Source organism: Salmo salar, chromosome ssa08 (genome assembly GCF_905237065.1).
Source record: "Salmo salar chromosome ssa08, Ssal_v3.1, whole genome shotgun sequence".
Lineage (NCBI taxonomy): Eukaryota > Metazoa > Chordata > Actinopteri > Salmoniformes > Salmonidae > Salmo > Salmo salar.
The window spans coordinates 1,395,643-1,418,760 of record NC_059449.1 but is presented as its reverse complement, the minus strand read 5'-3'; the positions used below and the strand labels follow the sequence as shown (position 1 = coordinate 1,418,760).

General features: G+C 41.7%; 1 protein-coding gene across 1 annotated transcript in view; it reads right to left on the bottom strand.

Annotated features, from left to right (window-relative positions):
• The window catches only part of LOC106610020 (FH2 domain-containing protein 1), a 60,327-nt gene that overhangs the window by 16,188 nt on the left and 21,021 nt on the right, over window positions 1-23,118 (bottom strand). The window contains exons 2-6 of the mRNA XM_014209122.2: window positions 17,515-18,421; window positions 11,420-11,481; window positions 2,756-2,858; window positions 1,864-1,949; window positions 1,166-1,266 (exon numbers count right to left, since the gene is read on the bottom strand). Of these exons, the coding sequence (XP_014064597.2) occupies window positions 1,166-1,266; window positions 1,864-1,949; window positions 2,756-2,858; window positions 11,420-11,481; window positions 17,515-18,045 (883 nt within the window). The 5' untranslated portion in view covers window positions 18,046-18,421. The remainder of the gene's footprint in view (window positions 1-1,165; window positions 1,267-1,863; window positions 1,950-2,755; window positions 2,859-11,419; window positions 11,482-17,514; window positions 18,422-23,118) is intronic.

The window sequence follows — 23,118 nt, the reverse complement described above, 5'->3', positions numbered from 1 at the left end:
TTCCACTGTTCTGACCAGAAAAATTAAGTTCTGAACCGGTATGAACCCCAAAAAAGGACTGGTTTATATCATTTCTTTCTGTTCCTTTGTAAAAAAAAAAAAAAAAAATTCTTTACATTTAGCTCAACATTAAATTACTTCACCAATCAGTGCAGATTGAGAAACTTGCTGTGGAGCAGGTAAGCAATTTAATCTGTATAGGAAAGTCATTAAAAGAGCAAATTGTATTTTGCCATAATAGCATGGTTTAATCATAATGAATGACAAACACACACACTGTGCTGCCAGTCACAGTGTAGGGCATGAGATGCAACTGACATTTTGAGGGTGAGGAGAGAACAAGAGGATGGCGGAAGCTTGCCTTGAAGCGCTGGGCATCTTGTTATGTTATGCATTATCTGAATTAGGCCCACAGAATTATACCTACGGAGGAGTGGCTTCTATGGAGGAACTTTGAATGTCTTTGTACTTCCGAGTTGGTTTAACGTTGGACCAGAGCAAACGTTAGCTAGAATTAAAAACGTGTCTTACTTTTTGTAGCTAATCAATCCAATGTGAAACGTGATAACTATAGTATCCTTAACAAGCATTGAAAAAGTCTATCCATTATTCTCTAATTAAACATCCCTCCCTAATTTCTGAATTACGCTTGTAATGTCGTCAGTAGGCTACAGTAACCTATGCTTCAGAGGGGAGGGGCATGTAGCCTACACATACACGCACACCCACTGGCAAAGATTTCCAGCTGGCAGGCAGACTCTGGAATACATTTCTGAGTGACAGAATGAGGGCTTTGCATAGTCGCTTTGTTGTGATTTTTGTTGGAAGAAAATGTCCAGAACATAAAATAACATTATTAACCGGTTCCCATGCTTTCAAAATAACAGTTCTGTTACGGAACAGTATAGATCACTTTTGTTTTTTGTTTGGTTTCTGTTCCTCAAATAATTTTGTTATTTTCAGGTTTTCTGTTCTGTTCCCTGAACCAGTTATAAATCTGTCCGAATATAGCACCAGCTCATATAACACGCACGCACCCGCACATACACACTGGGTCCTTGTCACACCTCAGCGCCGTGACTCTGGGTCACCAGTCGACGATGTGTGGCAGCGCCAGTGGGCGGCTGTGGCCGCTGGCGGGGCAGCGGTGTGTGAGCATCATTACCTTTGGTGGCCACGCGGATGACATCGATCTCACGGCTCATCACAGCGCAGGACTGAAAGAACTCCTCACGCAGGACCATGGCCTCGATGCGCAACTCAAACCTGGCAGGGGCGACAGAGAACAGGGGGTGTCAGATTCACTGGCACAGGGAACAGAATAGTGCAATTTGCTATACAACTCCAGGCCCTCGGTCTCGTTGGTTTTCATTCTCTTCTAATCTGGTACTGATTTACACTTGGCCTTGATCAATTAACTACCAGGGAGAAAAACAGCAGTAGCTTAGCCCTTGAAGGGAAATAGAATAGACCTGGTGTACAGTACCACATACTGCACACCCTTTAATTTAATTGAAGTAAGTACTCAGTCAATTTCTAAAACCTGCATAGTTTATGCTATAGCATATAACCATACATTTTCCTTTTGAGCAAATTAAAAATACTAGCAAGGTAGGTAGACTCATGGCTGATTTGATTGATAAGTGAATCAAGATTTGATTGATTCATGCAGGGACTGACTGAGTCCAGAAATTGTCTCGGGCATTTCTAACACGCCGGCCCAAGATTTTGTTGAGGCCCTCTTTATTAGGCAAATAAAGATCCTTCTGCACCAAAAAAAAGGCTGAAGATGGACCAGCATTTGTCCAAACTGCCCTATGGCCAATCCGTTTCTGTGCTGTAATACCAATGAGTGCAGCTTACCGAGGCACCTGAACCAACAGATACATGAAGGAGTCTGCCAGGGTCAGTTTGCTGGAGTCCCCTTTGAACGCCCTCAGTTTCTTTACCTGTGGATACGACAATAAAACATAAACATGTTCCTGTGTGGCTCAGTTGGTAAAGCATGGCGCTTGCAAAGTCGGGATCATGGGTTTCGATTTCCACTGGGGCCACCCATGTAAAAATGTATGCACACATGACTAACTGAGAGTCACTTTTGATGAAAGTGTAATAATATTATTAATATTATTTTGTGCTCCAATAAGTGCAATCCATAAGAAACGAACCTCAACAACACAAATTCACCTTAAAAATGTGATGATGTACAAAGTAACTTAGAAAATGTCTGTCATTGAATTAAATCATTGAATGATTGTGCTCCATCCATTTGAGAATGATTTAAAGGCATTTATAAACTGGGTGGTTAGATCCCTGAATGCTGATTGACTGAACCATGGTATATCAGACCGTATACCACGGGTATGCCAAAACATGTATTTTACTCCTCTAATTACGTTGATAACCAGTTTAGAATAGTAATAAGGCACCTCTGGGGTTTGTGGCAAATGGCCAATATACCACAGCTAAGGGCTGTATCCAGGCACTCCGCGATGCATCTTGCCTAAGAACAGCCCTTAGCCATGGTATATTGGCCATATACCACACCCCCCTCGTGCCTTATTGCTTAATTATATCATAGACATAGAGGAAGCCTATGCTAGCTGGGCTGTGCTAGTATCCAATTCAAAAACTGTGGTGCATTAGTGCCTTGCTTGGCTGGTACATTGTGTGTGTGTGTGTGTGTCCCTCTCTCTCTTTCACTCTTTCTCCCTCCCTCCCTCCCTCCCTCCCTCCCTCCCACACACACACACACCTCATCAGACTCGGGCAGGAGTTTGAGCAGGTCTTTGAGGAGTTCAGCTCCGTACAGCTTGCCGTCTCCCTGGCGAATGTCCTCCACGATGGAGTGATTGGACCTGGATGAGATGGACACAGTGATAACCGTTATAGTGCATTATGATGCGGTTATAATGCATGGCAAGATTTCTTATAAGCATGTACAGTATTATAATATCTTAAGAACATCTCATCAGGATCCTGACTAAATAAAAGCCATTTTGAGTCAGTTGACAATTTGGTGCAGAGAGACTTAACACACTATAAGCCTTGTTCTAGGAGGCTCTTACGCTCTCATACCCGTCGGTTAAAGAAACATACCATATTATACACCTTATAATAGGACATCCTAAAGGCTCATACAAAAGAAGTTATAAAGTCTCATACCCATTGGCTTAAATGGTACTGAAACAGTCAGTTCAGTTCATTGGTAAACAGCACAGGCTCGCTCACTCTCTGTTTGCACATATGTCACGAGAATTGTCTATCTCAATGGTTGAATTCAACTACTACTCAAAGCTTTGTCTATTTCCCGAAGGTTGTAAGGCTTCAGTTAATAAAGAAGTAGACAAAGTCTCAGATTCTGCAATGGATCAGTCCTTTATTCAGAGAGCGCTCTGAAAATCATACAATGCACACAGCCTTTTATACGTCACATTTGGTTATAACATACACTTTATAAAGTACACTTTATAAAGTTGTTGCACAGCAACTCACTGCCTTCCTGAAGACAAACAATGTATACGAAATGCTTCAGTCTGGTTTTAGACCCCATCATAGCACTGAGACTGCACTTGTGAAGGTGGTAAATGACCTTTTAATGACGTCAGACCGAGGCTCTGCGTCTGTCCTCGTGCTCCTAGATCTTAGTGCTGCTTTTGATACCATCGATCACCACATTCTTTTGGAGAGATTGGAAACCCAAATTGGTCTACATGGACAAGTTCTGGCCTGGTTTAGGTCTTATCTGTCGGAAAGATATCAGTTTGTCTCTGTGATTGGTTTGTCCTCTGGCAAATCAACTGTACATTTCATTGTTCCTCAAGGTTCCGTTTTAGGACCACTATTGTTTTCACTATATATTTTACCTCTTGGGGATGTCATTCGAAAACATAATGTTAAATTTCACTGCTATGCGGATGACACACAGCTGTACATTTCAATGAAACATGGTGTAGCCCCAAAATTGCCCTCACTAGAAGCCTGTGTCTCAGACATAAGGAAGTGGATGGCTGCAAACGTTCTACTCTTAAACTCGGACAAAACAGAGATGCTTGTTCTAGGTCCCAAGAAACAAAGAGATCTTCTGTTGAATCTGACAATTAATCTGGATGGTTGTACAGTCGTTTCAAATAAAACTGTGAAGGACCTCGGCGTTACTCTGGACCCTGATCTCTCTTTTGAAGAACATATCAAGACTGTTTCAAGGACAGCTTTTTTCCATCTACGTAACATTGCAAAAATCAGAAACTTTCTGTCCAAAAATGACGCAGAAAAATGAATCCATGCCTTTGTTACTTCTAGGTTGGACTACTGCAATGCTCTACTTTCCGGCTACCCGGATAAAGCACTAAATATACTTCAGTTAGTGCTAAATACGGCTGCTAGAATCCTGACTAGAACCAAAAAATTTGATCATATTACTCCAGTGCTAGCTTCCCTACACTGGCTTCCGTGTTAAGGCAGGGGCTGATTTCAAGGTTTTACTGCTAACCTACAAAGCATTACATGGGCTTGCTCCTACCTATCTTTCCGATTTGGTCCTGCCGTACATACCTACACGTACGCTACGGTCACAAGACGCGGGCCTCCTAATTGTTCGTAGAATTTCTAAGCAAACAGCTGGAGGCAGGGCTTTCTCCTATAAAGCTCCATTTTTATGGAATAGTCTGCCTACCCATGTGAGAGACGCAGACTCGGTCTCAACCTTTAAGTCTTTACTGAAGACATATCTCTTCAGTAGGTCCTATAATTAAGTGTAGTCTGGCCCAGGGGTGTGAAGGTGAACGGAAAGGCTGGAGCAACGAACCGCCCTTGCTGTCTCTGCCTGGCCGGTTTCCCCTCTTTCCACTGGGATTCTCTGCCTCTACCCCTATTACGGGGGCTGAGTCACTGGCTTGCTGGTGTTCTTCCATGCCGTCCCTGGGAGGGGTGCATCACTTGAGTGGGTTGAGTCACTGACGTGGTCTTCCTGTCTGGGTTGGCGCCCCCCCCCCTTGGGCTGTGCCGTGGCGGAGATCTTTGTGGGCTATACTATGCCTTGTCCCGGGATGGTATGTTGGTGGTTGGAGATATCCCTCTAGTGGTGTGGAGGCTGTGCTTTGGCAAAGTGGGTGGGGTTATATCCTACCTGTTTGGCCCTGTCCGGGGGTTTCATTGGATGGGGCCACAGTGTCTCCTGACCCCTCCTGTCTCAGCCTCCAGTATTTATGCTGTAGTAGTTTATGTGTCGGGGGGCTAGGGTCAGTCTGTCACATCTGGACTATTTCTCTTGTCTTTTCCGGTGTCCTGTGTGAATTTAAATATTCTTTCTTTCTTTCTTTCTTTCTTTCTTTCTTTCTTTCTTTCTTTCTTTCTTTCTTTCTTTCTTTCTTTCTTTCTTTGAGGACCTGAGCCCTAGGACCATGCCTCAGGACTACCTGGCTTGATGACTCCTTGCTGTCCCCAGTTCACCTGGCCGTGCTGCTGCTCCAGTTCCAACTGTTCTGCCCGCAGCTATGGAACCCTGACCTGTTCACCGGACATGCTACCTGTCCCAGACCTGCTGTCCCAGACCTGCTGGAACCCTGACCTATTCACCGGACGTGCTACCTGTCCCAGACCTGCTGTTTTCAACTCTCTAGAGACAGCAGGAGCGGTAGAGATACTCTCAAAGATCGGCTATGAAACAGCCAACTGACACTTACTCTTGTGTTACTGACTTGTTGCACCCTCGACAACTACTATGATTATTATTATTATTTGACCATGCTGGTCATTTATGAACATTTGAACATCTAGGCAATGTGCTGTTATAATCTCCACCCGGCACAGACAGAAGAGGACTGGCCACCCCTCATAGCCTGGTTCCTCTCTAGGTTTCTTCCTAGGTTTTGGCCTTCCTAGGGAGGTTTTCTTAGCCACCGTGCTTCTACACCTGCATTGCTTGCTGTTTGGGGTTTTAGGCTGGGTTTCTGTACAGCACTTTGAGATATCAGCTGATGTAAGAAGGGCTATATAAATACATTTGATTTGATTTATAAATGCCCCTCCTCTTCTCTAACTCTGTCACAATGTTCTACTTTGATAGCTCCTTTTGTCTAATCGTGTACCTCTATCTTCATGTCTGCAGCTGACAAGTCTAGCTCTAAACAGGAAACCTCTGTGGTTTTGTAGCGCCTGGCTTACTTCTCTTCTCAGCGTTCAGTCTCGCTTATTCTTCAGAGAAATAGATCAACTTGTTTCCTACAAACCCAACTGACATGCTCCATCCTAACCGTCAATGATTCTCTAACCTACTTTGAAACCCACTTACAAATGTTAAATGTTCCCTTCTATTATTCAACATTAACTCAATAAATGAATGCTATTTACAAGTCTTCTTCAACACACACATCATCAGATTATAGTCTTAACACATGTCACACAGTTCTAAAGTTTCAGGGTGGAATACTTTAGTCATTACTTCAAACATAGAAATTATTCTATCAATATAGCAGTAAATCCAGACATTCCTCACACAGGCACTCAGATGTGTGAGCCTGATGCCCAGGCCTGATATGGATTTATGAGCCATGGGACTGGAGAATCCATGAATTGAAAGGGGTTCAGGGAGATGCGGTGGGAGCCCGTACAACTGCAACAACATGCCACTAATTCAGTAAAAATGAATTCTGTGGAAATTTGTGTCATATCATATCGGGAGAATCCCTTAAAATATGACATTCTCATTGGAGGTCAACTGAAAGGGGGAGAATGTATGTTTCAAATGTCTAGTTAGCTTAGTTAGCATTATCAACCTGCCTCTTTTCTGCATTCAAGGTTCCCATCGACATGAATAACGAATTACATACTGTAAGTAGTTAGAGTTACTGTTAGCAACATGCTAGCTGAGAACGGCTGGAGGCGATGCTAGCCACATGCAAAAAAATTGCCGATATGCTGTACTGCACTAGCGACTGTGTTACATAAACGAAAGTGTCCAAGTCCAGTGTGGACGAGGCAGTGTTGATAGGTGCTCTTGTGATAAGAGTCAAATGCTATGAAAATTACAGGGGGAGCCATGCAAAATGTCCTATGTGATCAGCCCTCTGGCCCCGTACAAACTCAAGTTGTACAACTGATGTAAAACGCATTTGGCAAAACCGTTGTGATATAAGGGAGAGTTTCTCTGCACAATTGTGTAGACAAAGTCTCCATTAGTATCACAAAAATATCAGTTAAATCACACCCATTGTGTCAAATGTGTTGGACAAGCTGAGTTATACAGCACATGCTCTGTGCTGGCATGCAAATCCCGAGCTACAACTCTCTCCCAGTCTACCACTCCACAGTGAGTTAGCATTAGCCACTCCAGACTGCTTATGTAATACATAAAGTAGGATATACTGCTAGCCAAAGCAATCGCCATCCTGTCGGGCTGTATCACCGCCTGGTACGGCAACCACCTGGTACGGTAGCACGCAGGTATATCTCACTGGTCACCCCCAAAGCCAACACCTGCTTTGGTCGCCTTTCCTTCCAGTTCTCTGCTGCCAATGACTTGAACGAATTTACTTTTTTGCTCTTTTGCACACCAGTATTTCTACTTGCACATCATCATCTGCACATCTATCACTCCAGTGTTAATTTGCAAAATTGTAATTACTTCGCTACTATGGCCTATTTATTGCCTTACCTCCTCACGCCATTTGCACACACTGTATATGGACTTTTTTTCTATTGTGTTATTGTAGGCTTTTTTATTCCATGTGTAACTCTGTGTTGTTGTTTGTGTCGAACTGCTACGCTTTATCTTGGCCAGGTCGCAGTTGTAAATGAGAACTTGTTCTCAACTGGCCGACCTGGTTAAATAAAGGTGAACTAAAATAAATAATAAAAAAATGCACCGCCCACAACCACAGGGCTCTTTATAGGGTGGTGCAGCCTGCACAACGCATCACCGGGGGCAAACTACCCTCCAGGACACCTACACCACCCGATGTCACAGGAAGGCAAAAAAGATCCTCAAGGACAATAACCACCCGAGCCACTGCCTGTTCACCCCGCTTTGATCCAGAAGGCGAGGTCAGTACAGGTGCATCAAAGCTGGGACCGAGAGACTGAAAAACAGCTTCTATCTCAAGGCCATCAGATTGTTAAACAGCCATCACTAGCACAGAGAGGTGGCTGCCTACCTACAGACTTGATGTCATTAGCTACTTTAATAAATGGAAAACTAGTCACTTTAATAATGCCACTTTAAGAATGTTTACATATCTCACATTACTCATGTCATATGTATATATTGTATACTGTATCCTTCACTATCTATTCTTTACTATCTATTGCATCTTAGCTGCTCTGTCACTGCTCATCCATATATTTTATACTTATATATTCTCATCCCATTCCTTTACTAGATTGTGTGTATTAGGTTTTGTTGTGGAATTGTTAGATATTACTTGTTAAATACTGCTGCACTGTCGGATCTAGAAGCGTAAGCATTTCGCTACACTCACAATAAGATCTGCTAACCATGTGTATGTGACCAATAAAATTTGATTGGTGATTTGATTTGAACAACGTGGACCTTTTCTCCTGGATTATCAACCCAGATAATCTGAGGGTCAGTTCTGTGATATTCCTAAAACCCTCTCTGTATTTTGTGTGTGTGTGCGTGCCTGCATGTGTGTATGTGTCCGTGTGTATATGTGAGTGTGTATTGTATGCCGTGCATTGCTCTTTCTGCGCAGATATCTTCAGGTCCAATACTAATATTCCGCTGTAAATTAGTCCAAAGAAATTATATATTTTTTACATAAAACAACTTTGCAGGGTCCTTTGAAGGACATGCACAGACAGTGATGAGGTAAGACCAGACTGTACTTCCTCTGCAGGCCATCATGTTCCCACGCCATACTTATTAACTGTGTGTCTGAGCTGAGGAGAGCACTGCCAGTCACGCACACACTGAATATAGTATATGCCCAGTCAGGCTGGGTAGAGAAATACTTTGATTAGAAAACCAATTCTAGAGGTTTTTCATTAAAACTACTACTGTATAAAGCATGGAGATTTTAGGGTGAGGGACTTAGACATTTGCACTATAACGGTGACTACCGGTGCCCACGAACTGTTAGGGCCTACATAAAGCTGTCCCAACAGCCGAGCTTCCCTTTCAGCACCATGGGGTGAATCCTTACCACTGCTACACCTGGCGATCAGCGGAGCCTCGTCCGGCAGCGAAACAGTTCGTTCAGCCTCATTTACTGCCTTTTTAAAACCATAGCTGATATGGCTGGCTGACTTACTTAATGAATGAATGAATGAATGAATGAATAACGGACATAAAACAGGACCATCGTCTGGACAGGGGACAAAGTAACGACATCAATGCAGACACAGGGAACAAACAGAGGAAACAGACAGATAAAGGGGAGGCAATCGAATAATGATAGCATTCAGGTGGGTCCAATGAGGTGCAGATGCGCGTAACGAAGGGGACAGGTGTGCGTAAAGATAGGCAGTCTGGCGCCTCAAGCGGGCGTGACAACAACATACACTTAGTATTTACTTTCTTAGCTACAGTCTACATATCTCCCTGGCATATTACATAATGTATGCAGCAGCATACAAGACATTTTTGGACTCACCTTGTTGTGCTGTGCTCACTTGAAGAGGAAGGTGGCGCGGTGGTCCTTTGAGTGCAAATTTTGTCATCAAACTTTGACATCAAAGTCTGGCATTCTCTGGATTTATGGTGCTTTCAAGAAAACTGGGAACTCGAGAGAAAAAAAAAAGATGAATCATGATGACGTCAGTGATCTTCAGGTCGTTGCTCTAGAAAGAGGGCAGAGTTCCGAATGTACAATTCCGAGTTGGATGAAAGTTCAAAACATATTTTCCCAGTCGTAGCTTGTTTTGCCGAGTTCCCAGTTGTCTTGAACTCACTCAATTCAGATTTTGCAGTTCTGAGTTAACAGTTGTTTTGAGCGCGGCAAAAATCATGCTTCATTGACATGCTTGGCCAATGTTGAATGTTTATCATCTTAAACTAGGAAAAGAGACCATTAATCTTAGACTTGGGACCACACAGCCACTCCACTGAATAATGATTGCTTTGCAATGCTTGCAGTTAGCCACACTGATTCCTTCCAAACCACTCATTGTTGAATTTGAAATTTCCAACTTGTGTAATGTTTATGTCCAATGCCCGATGAGCACCGATATTGTCACGTCCTGACCAGCAGATGGAGCTGGTGTAGTAGTTTGGGGGTCAGGACGTGGCAGTCTGGTGTGTGTCTTGTGACTCCTGATCAGGAACAGCTGGGAATCGTTGTTCCTGATTCGGAGTCATATATGTAGGAGTTGTGTGGAGCTTTGCAGCTCCTTCAGGGTTATCTTTGGTCTCTTTGTTGCCTCTCTGATTAATGCCCTCCTTGCCTGGTCCGTGAGTTTTGGTGGGCGGCCCTCTCTTGGCAGGTCTGTTGTGGTGCCATTTTTTAATAATGGATTTAATGGTGCTCCGTGGGATGTTCAAAGTTTCTTTTTTTTTGTTATAACCCAACCCTGATCTGTACTTCCCCACAACTTTGTCCCTGACCTGTTTGGAGAGCTCCTTGGTTTTCATGGTGCTGCTTGCTTGGTGGTGCCCCTTTTTTTTTAATTTCACTTCACCAATTTGGACTATTTTATGTATGTCCATTACATGAAATCCAAATAAAATTCCATTTAAATTACAGGTTGTAATGCAACAAAATAGGAAAAACGCCAAGGGCGATGAATAATTTTGCAAGGCACTGTATGTCATGCTGTGAACAACAAATGCAACAGGCACAATTTGCCTCGCCCCTCTATTGAAATACCCTAACCCAGTGGTTGTCAATCCTGGTCCTGGGGACCCAAAGGGGTGCAAATTTAGTTTTTTGCCTAAGCAAAATCAACTCATCATCAAGCTTTGATGATTTGAATCATCAGGTGTGTAGTGCTGTGGTAAAAAATACAAAAATAATGTGCACCCCTTTGGGTCCTCAGGACCAGGATTGAGAACTACTACCCTAACAGATTGACAACTCTACAGGGGCAGCAGGTAGCCTAGCGGTTAGAGCGATAGGCCAGTAATCAAAATGTCGCTGGTTTGAATCCCCAAGCCGACTAGGTGAAAAATCTTCTGATGTGTCTTGAGCAAGGGACTTAAAATTACTCAGGTAAGTTGCTCTGGATAAGAGCCTCTGCTAAATGACTAAAATGTAAATACAGCAAACACCATAATTACGACACGCACACACACACGTGACCTTATCCCCTAGCGTGCCGGACTAAGGAGGCCGCCATTTAAAACAAGTTACACAACGGTGTCGTGTTTCACCCAAGGCGTCTCGTTTCTCTCCCTCAGGCCGATCAGTGGAATTTTATCCCCACTTTATGTAAGCTAATCTAACAGAACCGCAGGAAGACTTACTTCTTGAACTGCCTGAGGAAAATGCCCACGTTCATGCCCCGCTTGGAGTCCAGAATGCTGATCTGAGAACAGTAGAAAGAGAAGAACACGATTCAGTACAGGAGGATCATGTGGAAATGATTGTGATGCTAGATTAGGGTTGCAAAGCTACCAGTAATTTACCAAAGTTTCCGGGATGAATAATGTTGGTAAATAACAGGTGACAATCTACAATGAGAACACAAAACATTAAGAACACATGCTCTTTCCATTACATAGACTGACCAGGTGAATCTAGGTGAACGTTATGATCCCTTATTGATGTCACTTGTTAAATCAGTGTAGATGAAGAGAAGGAGAAAAGTTATTGAAAGATTTTTAAGCCTTGAGACAATTGAGACGTGGATTGTGTATTTGTGCCATTCAGAGGGTGAATGGGCAAGACACAAAACGTAAGTACCTTTGAACGGTGTATGGTAGTAATTTACGCTTGAATAACTTTTAAAAACTGTATTCATGTATAGTATTAATGTTTTATATCTGCGTCCATATTGTCCACGAGTTTCAAGTGGATAGACCATATGGATCAATAGCAAATTGCCTAGTTAATGAAAACTATAACAACTAATCAACAATGGTATTATTTTCAATTAACTCTGCAACTCTTCCAGACCTGAGATAACTATATGTTTAAGTAGAGTTAAAACTATAGGGGGTGAAGATTCTAAAAAAGTAATACGTTTTAAAACTATTTTAATACAGATCTGAGAAAGCAACTACTTTTTTTTTTTTTTTTACAGATCTCAGTAAGTGACTACTTTTCCGAAACAATTGGATTGGCTGCCTTGTATCTGGGTTGTATCTGGAACTGCATGTTGAAGATAAAAAATAGAATGAATAGAACACAATTTCCTATACTATTCCAATTTATCTGACAGTCATTTGATCTACACAATAGATGTATATCTGAGCATTCTGTAAATGTCCGTTCTCCTGAATGTCCATTGCCTCAGGTGTACATAATCAAGTCAAACAAAAACCAATTCTATTTTGTACAGATAAGTATGACTCTTTCAACATCAAATCAAATCAAAGTTTATTTGTCACGTGCGCCGAATACAACAGGTGTAGACCTTACAGTGAAATGCTTACTTACAGGCTCTAACCAATAATGCAAAAAAGGTATTAGGTGAACAATAGGTGCCACTGAAACAGTTGAAAGCTGCAATAAATTGTATGATACCTGAAAATACAGCAGAGAAATTAAAAGTCATTTGCAATCATTGCAGACAGCAATTTGGATGGTAGGCAAAAACAACTTCGAAACTCTTTTTCCATCGGAGGGGAAATGTTCTTGTTTCAAACATACTATTACAGGGTTCCCCAATTACATTCAGTCGTGGGCCCTTCCTTGAGAGGATGGTCGTGAGATCGGAACATAATTATAAATAATTTGTACACTGCAAATTTTGACTGCACGAATCCCAAACTGATATACAGTTGAAGTCGGAAGTTTACATACACCTTAGACAAATACATTTAAACTCAGTTTTTCACAATTCCTGACATTTAATCCTAGTAAAAATGCCCATTCCTCTTGACAGAGCTGGTGTAACTGAGTCAGGTTTGTAAGATTCCTTGCTCGCACATGCTTTTTAAGTTCTGCCCACATATTTTCTATAGGATTGAGGTCAGGGATTTGTGATGGCCACTCCAATACCTTGACCTTGTTGTCCTTGAGCTATTTTGCCACAAATTTGGAAGTATGCTTGGGGTCATTGTCCATTTGGAAGACCCATTTGCGACCAAGCTTTAACTTCCTGACTGATGTCTTGAGATGTTGCTTCAATATATCCACATCATTTTCCTACCTCATGATGCCATCTATTTTGTGAAGTGCAGCAGTCCCTCCTGGTGCACGATCTTTGCCCCCATGTGCAGTTGCAAACCGTAGTCTGGCTTTTAATGGCGGTTTTGGAGCAGTGGCTTTTTCCTTGTTGAGTGGCCTTTCAGCTTATGTCGATATAGGACTAGTTTTACTGTGGATATAGATACTTTTGTACCTGTTTCCTACAGCATCTTTATAAGGTCCTTTGCTGTTGTTCTGGGATTGATTTGCACTTTTCACACCAAAGTATGTTCATCTCTAGGAGACAGAACGCGTCTCCTTTCTGAGCGGTATGACGGCTGCGTGGTCCCATGGTGTTTATACTTGTGTATTATTGCTTGTACAGATGAACGTGGTACCTTCAGGCGTTTGGAAATTGCTCCCAAGGGTGAACCAGACTTGTGGAGATCTACAATTGTTTTTCTGAGGTCTTGACTGATTTCTTTTGATTTTCCCATGATGTCAAGCAAAGAGGCACTGAGTTTGAAGGTAGACCTTGAAATACATCCACAGGTACACCTCCAATTGACTCAAATAGTGTCAATTAGCCTATCAGAAGCTTCTACAATCATGACATAATTTTCTGGAACTTTCCAAGCTGTTTAAAGGCACGGTCAACTTAGTTTATGTAAACTTCTGACCCACTTGATTTGTGATACAGTGAATTATAAGTGAAATAATCTGTCTGTAAACAATTGTTGAAAAAATTACTTGTCATGCACAAAGCAGATGTCCAAACCGACATGCCAAAACTATAGTTTGTTAACAAAAATTTGTGGAGTGGTTGAAAAACTAGTTTTAATGACTCCAACCTTAGTGTATGTAAACTTCCGACTTCAACTGTAGTATTTGACAAAAATAAAATCATTTCAAACCTTGATTACATTGAGATATGATCACGTATGCCTCTAAATTTATGCGTGGGAATACTTGGGAACAGATTTCCTAAATTAAAATCACTTTGAGCTGATTTCCGGGTGATTTCACAGCATTTTATGTCCAACAACGAAAACATTTTGCTCAGAAAACTTGGGGGGGGGGGGGCAAATAAAATATAGTGCAGGGTTCCCCTAATGGGGAATAGTTTAGAATACAAACTAACATGATTTTCAACTTACCTTGGCTGTTGTTGATTCAAGACGGCAGTTTTTGGATATTTAGTTTACTTTCGACACTTAATAGCCATATTTCGTTACTGTTAGCATTCTCAGTAACACTTTAATGTTAACTGTTCTTGTACCTGTGTAATAAAACTGTAATTACTTTTGGAGAAACATTTTATTGGCATGTTACTTAATACTTTGGTAATTGCATTTTAATCGCATAGCAATGGGGTGAGCGTTTTCTGTTCTTCATCAAATATTTGACAGCCTTCAAATAAATATATATTTTTCAAATATTATTTGTTTTCCTGAGGCCTGTATTTGAATATCAAAGAAAACAGTTGCCTTTTAGTTGAAACTCTATAAGAGCTACATTCGACTACCTCAAGTATTTGAAAAGGAGAGATGGAGACCCGCACACAGTCGAAAAAGTGGACAAATCCAAAACTGTGGTTTAAATGCAAAAATAGAGATGATTTATTTGGACATCATGATGCCCAAAAAGTGCATTGGGAAGAAAAGTGCATAAATTAAAGGTGAAAAACAAATCAGCCAGAAGAATTCCGATGCATGTTTTTTTATTGTACACCTGCCCAGGGTCTGGTGATGAAAATTTGCTGTACAATGCTGCCACAATGAGCTCGTACAATGCATTAGATTGCAGTCTCAGAGATGTATGTTTTAGTTCTACATGGTCCCTGACAAAGAAACTGAATAAAACAATAAAATATGTCATATCTTCATAATGCCTATGACTTCCAGTTATTGTGTTAATGCTAGTTAGCATTGGCTTGCGAAACTACCTTTAACTTCCTTCATACTGGACGCTGAGACATAAAAATGGTATCCACGAGTTCTGGGGATGTACATGTATATAATGGGCTTCATTACATGTATATAATGGGCTTCAATCGCAAAGTATCCCTTTAAGGTACAGCACCACAAATTCTGGCATTTGTGATGCTATTGTTTCTGTATCCACAGTGACTTCAGAAAGCATTCATACCCCTTGACTTATTCCACATTTTGTTGTGTTACAGCCTGAATTCAACATTTATAAAAAATACATTTAAAAAATATCTCTCACCCATCTACACACAATACCCCAAAATGAAAAAGTGAAAACTTGTTTTAAAATATTTTTGCAAATGGATTGAAAATTAAATACATAAATATCTAATTTACATAAGTTTTCACACCACTGTGTCAATACTTTGTAGAAGCACCATTGGCAGCGATTACAGCTGTAAATCTTTGTAGTGAATCTTTCTAGGTTGGTCACTAAGAGCTATCCACACCTGGATTTTGCAACATTTGCCGATTATTCTTTTCAAAATTCATCAAGCTCTATCAAATTGGTTGTTGATCATTGCTAGACAACCGTTTTAAGTCAAAACTCAGGAACATGCACTGTCTTCTTGGTAAGCAACTCCAGTGTAGATTTGGTCCTGTGTTTTAGGTTATTGTCCTGCTGAAAGGGGAATTCATCTCCCAGTGTCTGATGGAAATCAGAAAGTTAATTGTTTTGCCAGATTTTTTGCAGCATTACTTTAGTGCCTTGTTGCAAACAGGATGCATGTTTTAGAATATTTGTTATTATGAACAGGTTTCCTTCCTTTCACTCTGTCAATTAGGTTCCTCATGTCCTTTGGTACTGGCATTTTAACTATCCGAAGCCTAGGACCAAGAAGCATGAAGAGGCAGCCTTTAGTTATTATGCCCCCATCCTCTGGAATAGCCTGCCAGAGAACCTTAAGGGGGCTGAAACTGTGGACATATTTAAAACACAGATCTTAAAACACATCTTTTTAGCTTTGCTTTTCCTTAGGGTGCTTTTTAGTTGTTCGGTTTGAGTAATTCTTTAGTTTTTTTATCATATTGTGTAGTAAATATTTCAGCTTTTATTGTCATTGTTTTTTTATTTATTTATTCCCCCTTTAAAGTACATTGTGTTGCATTCCACGTCTGAAATGTGCTGTATAAATAAAGCATGATTTGATTTAGTATTTATGCGAGGCGTTTGGAAACCCTCCATGATCTTTGTGGTTGAATCTGCGTTTGAAATTCACTACTTGACTGAGGCACCTTACAGATAATTATATGTATGGGGTACAGAGATGAGGTAGTCATTCAAAAATCATGTTAAACACTAATATTGCATACAGAGGGAGTCCGTGCAACTTATTATGTGACTTGTTAAGCACATTTTTACTCCTGAACTTATTTAGGCTTGCCATAACAAAAGGGTTGAATACTTATTGACTCAAGACATTTCAGCTTGTCATTTTTTATTAATTTTTAAACATTTCTAAAAACATAATTCCACTTGGACATTATGGGGTATTGTGTGTAGGCCAGTGACAACCTCAACTTAATACATTTAAAATTCAGGCTGTAACAACAAAATGTGGAAAAAGTCAAGGGGTGTGAATACTTTCTGAAGGCACTGTATATCCTACGTACAATCACAGGGCTCTCAGGAGTAGCGCGTAGCATGTTGCTATATTTGGAGTCCCTTGAGGAATAGGGGTTGTGAAATAACAGCCAGTATTCCCTCCAGGTTGCTCAGACTGTCAAACTGTGACATAAGCTTCACTAAGCCTCACGTGGGCATAGCTTTACAGTTCGTTCAAAGCCTTTTTCAGAGGTATACAATGATTTACACTCACAATCGATGTGTTTCCTGTTTCCAGATACGCATGCCATACAATTGGCTTTTGATTTGGTAGTATTATTCCCATCCCTCGAGACGAAGCTGATTGTGTTGTGCTGTGAAGTGGCTGTGTTAGCTTGTGTTCTGTGATGAGTACAGTGACTTCCAAGAATAACCTTTGAGTTCAGGTTCAGGTACAGTATATACTGTCTGTCTATACTGGTCTTGTTGTTGTCAATTTATGTTTTGTTGTATTGTTTTTACTACAGAGTAAACTGCCATACCAACCAGTCAATCTTAGTCACGTTAGCGCAAACCCAAAACTCTTTGTTAAGCACATTATACTGCTAACATCTTTTTCTAGTGAAGTGGACCTACCAGCACTCTTATGTCTTGTAATTCCACCAGTAAAACAAAAACAGGTCAGGGCGTATTCCCATCCACCATTCACAATCCACCCAGTCAGACTCACCTTGTCCTTGTTCTCCTTGAAGGACCTGGACCGGGTGATGCGGGCTGAGGAGGATCCACTGGTGGCGGGCACACACCCCCGGCCCTGCACTTCCTCCTGCTGGCCGAACAGCTCCTCCACGGAGCGCACGTCGATCTGGTACTGCTGCTGGCAGCGCACCGCCATGGTCCAGATGTTGGGCTGGCCCCGCACCTTCTCCTCTGGGATGGGCTTCCAGAAAAAGCTCCGCACCTGCCGCTTCTTCCACACACCGTGGCTGGAGAGGGAGGTTGGTGGTGGGGGAGGAGGGGTGTTCGGGGGCAGGGGTGGTGGTGGCGGTGGGGTGTAGTGGTGTGGTAGTGTGGTAGGGTGCAGGGGGGGTTCATTGGGGAAGGGAGAGGGGAGAGTAGAAGCGGAGGGGATGTGGCCCAACATTGGAGAGAGGTCGGAGGTGGTGCTGGTGGTGCTGGCGGTGGTGGCGGCGCTGATGCTGCCCTCACTGCTGCAGTACTCTGTCTCATTGGTCAGCGACGGGCTGCTCATAACATGCATCACACTAGCGTGGGGCTGGGGTGGGGCCTAGTCCTGAGAGGCCACTGCGTCAAATTCTCTCTGCCCTCAATTTCACTCTCAAGAGTTTGAAGTAGTCCAATCAACTCACAACCTTTCATGCAACTTCAACTCAAGTTACTCAAGTTATTCAGGTATGTCGAATGAAATCATAAACTGATAAACTAATAAAATCACGAGTCAAGGGTTAAATGGCAAAATAGCTAGAGCACAATAGTTTTTCCCTGAGGCGAGGTTAGCATGCTCTCTGATTCCGTCTGTCTCCATCTTGCTGCCCGTATACCATCACTCCAAAAGGGGCCTTGATAGGGTTCTGGAGCATTCTGTGGAGGTCGTAGTTGGGGGAACAGCCATGGAGCTATAGGGAGGTACAAAAACAACACAAGAGAGGATTATTTGGGGGCAGTCATGTGTGTTGTCCGCAGGACAATCTAAATTAGGGGAAATTGAGGGGTGCGACATCAAAAGAGAGAAGGGGGAACCCCCCGGTCGAGGGGAAACCACAATAGGGATATGACAGACTCCACTGTTCTTTTGAAGTCCTTGAAGTCAACCTGTTGGTTGTAAAATGCCCAGTGACACTAGTCTACACATGCTAACGCCCGTGGTTACTGGAAGGTTTTCCAAAGCACAAGTGCAGACAACATGGATTTGCCAGGAGTGTATTTAGTTTTCCACAGGTTAGCGAACATGCCATTTCTTTACATTTTCCCTTTGTGGATTTGAATATAGTTTTAGAGTATAAAACCATTGAGTTAGATTGCTTTTAATTTGTACTAAAGTTTCCAGTCCATTTCTCAGTGGAAGTTCTCATGTAGGAGTTAAATATCATAGATTGGACGATAGGTTGTTCTACTGACCTACCTTTATGAGTGGGAGTGGGCCGACCAATCTACTTCATGAGTGACATCATCTTATACCTTTGTATGAAATTTGTAATTTTCCATCGACGTTCGCATAATAACCCACATTTCTAAATACAAAGCACCTGACATCACAAAGACAGCTGTTGCCAAAAGAGCAGCACAAAACATAAAGGGCAACTTTGAGAGAAAGGTACCTCAAACCAGAGCAAATCCCCTTATAGGACCTTAGTTTCTACCAAACCTGAATATGATGCATTATTCCTGAAAGGAAGTAATTGAATCAGTCCTAGCACCAAGATCATATTTCATGCAATGCCTGATTGCTTAAATGTTGTTTTGTGTTTCATACCTAAATCATCTTAAAGTTACTTTATTGAGCTACACGGTCAATTTTAATTCAGGATGATGTGTACATTAAATGCAAAGCATGTTAATATCGGGGATATTGACTTGCATTGGTCCTTGGAGAAAAATTATAAATAGTTTGGAGAAAGTTAACTAAACCAAAGCATGGATTGCTGTCTTTTCTGCTTGCATGGTAAGGAAACCAATATATAATTTTGTAATTTGGGTGAGCCATCTCTTTAAGTTCCGCTTTAACAATCCCTTCTGTTGTACAGTACTTTCAGGTTTTGTCTGATAATAAGAATGAAAGGAGTAGCCTCCAGGAATGCGGATAGTAGGACAGAAGGCTCAATCAATTTCTCTCATCCTAATCCTTTTGTCTGTTTGATAAAAGACCAAGACCATAAGGAAGGCAAATAGGGTCTTCCTCCCTTTTCAAATCAATGCCCATAGTTCTGTGATGGTGACTAACTCTCTTTCAGAACAACACATCACTCACAACCTAAGCTGACATGGCCTTGGTCATGTGATAGCCACTCATGTCCAAACAAGTAAATGGATAGCTGACCTGACAAAACAAGGAACTGGATATGAGGCATAATAATGGTACAGTGGAAACATCGGTAAAAGGGAAAGGTGCTCCAGTCTGCCCCTAAGCACTGACTTAAGAACAGATTTTCCTACTCCAACTCTAACATTAACCATTTGAGCCGAAACAAACTCAAACTGATCCTGGGTCAGGGATTTAAGGCGTTTATGCTAACCCTTTAGTCTATTTTAACCAAAGGCCTGCTGTTTCCTGGATCTTGCCGTGTCATGGCAACGGCGCTACATCCGTTAGCGCCCTGTCCACCGGATCCCACGGGTCCTTTACTAATTCATAGGGCTGACGTCACGGCCGGCCTCGTGTTGCCTGCTCGCAGTGCAACGTCAACTGTCCTGTCCTCTGTCCCTGGCTGGGTCACTCATGTCTTATTCATGGGGCCTGTGAGGTGCACTTGACCCCATGGTGAGTCATCTTCTAAAAGGATGCTGCTAGATATGTGGTGATTAGGTAGGCTAGGCTATGTTAGGAGATGCTATTGGGAAAACAGGCTTCTGGACATCAGAACAGCTATCACTAACCTCGATTTGGATGAGGACTTGTACTTCAACGAGTCGGAAGCGAAATATATACTAGTGTTCAAAAGTTTGGGGTCACTAAGAAATTTCCTTGTTTTTGAAAGAAAAGCACATTTTTTGTCCATCAAATTGATCAGAAATACAGTGTAAACATTGTTAACGTTGTAAATGACTAACGGCAGATTTTTTGGGGAATATCTACATAGGCTTAAAGAGGCCCATTATCAGCAACCATCACTCCTGTGTTCCAATGGCACGTTGTGGTAGCTAATCCAAGTTTATCATTTTAAAAGGCTAATTGATCATTAGAAAACCCTTTTGCAATTATGTTAGCTGTTGTTCTGATTAAAGAAGCAATAAAACTGGCCTTCTTTAGACTAGTTGAGTATCTGGAGCATCAGCATTTGTGGGTTGGATTACAGGCTCAAAATGGCCAGAAACAAAGGACTTTCTTCTGACACTCGTCAGTCTATTCTTGTTCTGAGAAATGACACATATTCCATAAAAACATCTACCTTTTCCGGCTACAATAGTCATTTACAACATTAACCATTTCTACACTGTGTTTCTGATCAATTTGATGTTATGTTAATGGACAAACAATTTGCTTTTCTTTAAAAAACAAGAGCATTTCTAAGTGACCCCAAACTTTTGAACCGTAGTGTATATTGATTATGTTGGACCAGGCCTAAATCTCCAATACTGGAAGAAGGAGGGGACGGCCTGCAGAGACCAGCGTGTGGAATACCGGAAAAGACTACGAAGGAAGGTGGACAAATCGCCTATACCCTTCGTTCTAATGGCGAACATGCAATCACTGGAGAATAAACGGGATGAACACTATAGTTTTGGACAACCGTGTGATCACGCTCTCCATAGCCAATGTGCTTAGGCCTTTAAACAGGTTAACATTCACAAGGCCGCAGGGCCAGAAGGATTGCTAGGATGCATACTCAGAGCAAGTGCTGACCAGCTGGCAAGTGTCTTCACTGACATTTTCAACTTCTCCCAGTCTAATACCTAAATGTTTCAAGCAGACCACCATAGTCCCTGCACCCAAGTGTGCCAAGGTAACTTGTCTAATTGACTATTGCCCCTTAACCTCTATGGGCTAGGTGGGACGCTAGCGTGCCACCCGTGGTGCACTCCATCAACAGCAGGTGCATTTCAAGAGCGGCAAATTTGAATCCAAATAAATGTCAAAATTCACATTTTTCAAACATACAACTATTTTACACCCTTTGAAAGATAAACATCTCCTTAATCTAACCACGTTTTACGATTTCAAAAAGGTTTTACGGCGAAAGCATAAATTTAGAGTAAGTTAGGACAGTACATTTACAAGAGTTGTGTGTAATGTTTTGTCAATTCAAAGACAGGGTCACCAAAACCATAAAACCAGCTAAAATGATGCACTAACCTTTTACAATCTCCATCAGATGACACTCCTAGGACATTATGTTAGACAATGCATGCATTTTTAGTTCTATCAAGTTCATATTTATATCCAAAAACAGCGTTTTACTATGGCATTGATGTTGAGGAAATCGTTTCCCTCCAATAACCGGCAGTCAAGTCAGCGTCACAAATTAAATAATTAAAATTAGAAAACATTGGTAAAATATTATATTGTCATTTAAAGAATTATAGATTTACATCTATTGAACGCAATCAACTTGCCAGATTTAAAAATAACCTTACTGGGAAATCACACTTTGCAATAATCTGAGCACTGTGCCCAGAAAAATACGCGTTGCGATACAGACTAGACGTCATGTTGGGGAGATCTAAAATCGAAAATACTATGTAAATAATCCATTACCTTTGATTCTCTTCATCAGATGTCACTTCCAGGTATCACAGGTCCATAACGAATGTAGTTTTGTTCAAAAAAGCTCATCATTTATGTCCAAAAATCTCCGTCTTGTTAGCACATGATCTAAGCCAGCCGGACTTCTCGTCATGAACGAGGGGAAAAAATATATTTACGTTCGTTCAAACATGTCAAACGTTGTATAGCATAAATCATTAGGGCCTTTTTAACCAGAACATGAATAATATTCAAGGTGGACGAATGCATACTCTTTTATAACGTATTGGAACGAGGGTACCCAACATGAACTCGCGCGCCAGGTGTCTAATGGGACATCATCGTTCCATGGCTCTTGTTCGGTCAGATCTCCCTCCAGAAGACTCAAAACACTTTGTAAAGGCTGGTGACATCTAGTGGAAGCAATAGGAAGTGCCAAAATATTCCTCAGCCCCTGTGTTTTTCAATGGGATAGGTTTAAAGGTAATACAACACATCAGGTATCCACTTCCTGTCAGAAAATGTCTCAGGGTTTTGCCTGCCAAATGAGTTCTGTTATACTCACAGACACCATTCAAACAGTTTTAGAAACTTTAGAGTGTTTTCTATCCATATATAATAAGTATATGCATATTCTAGTTACTGGGTAGGATTAGTAACCAGATTAAATCGGGCACATTTTTTTATCCAGACGTGCAAATGCTGCCCCCTAGCCCTAACAGGTTAACACACATCTGAAGCCATGAAATGCTTTGCTCCTGACAGACCACCCTATGATGGTTAGGGTAAGCAACAACACATTTGTCACACTGACCCTCAACACGGGGGCCCCTCAGGGGTGCGTGCTTAGTCCCCTCCTGTACTCCCGATTCACCCACGATTGTGTGGCTGCGCACAACTCCAACACCATGA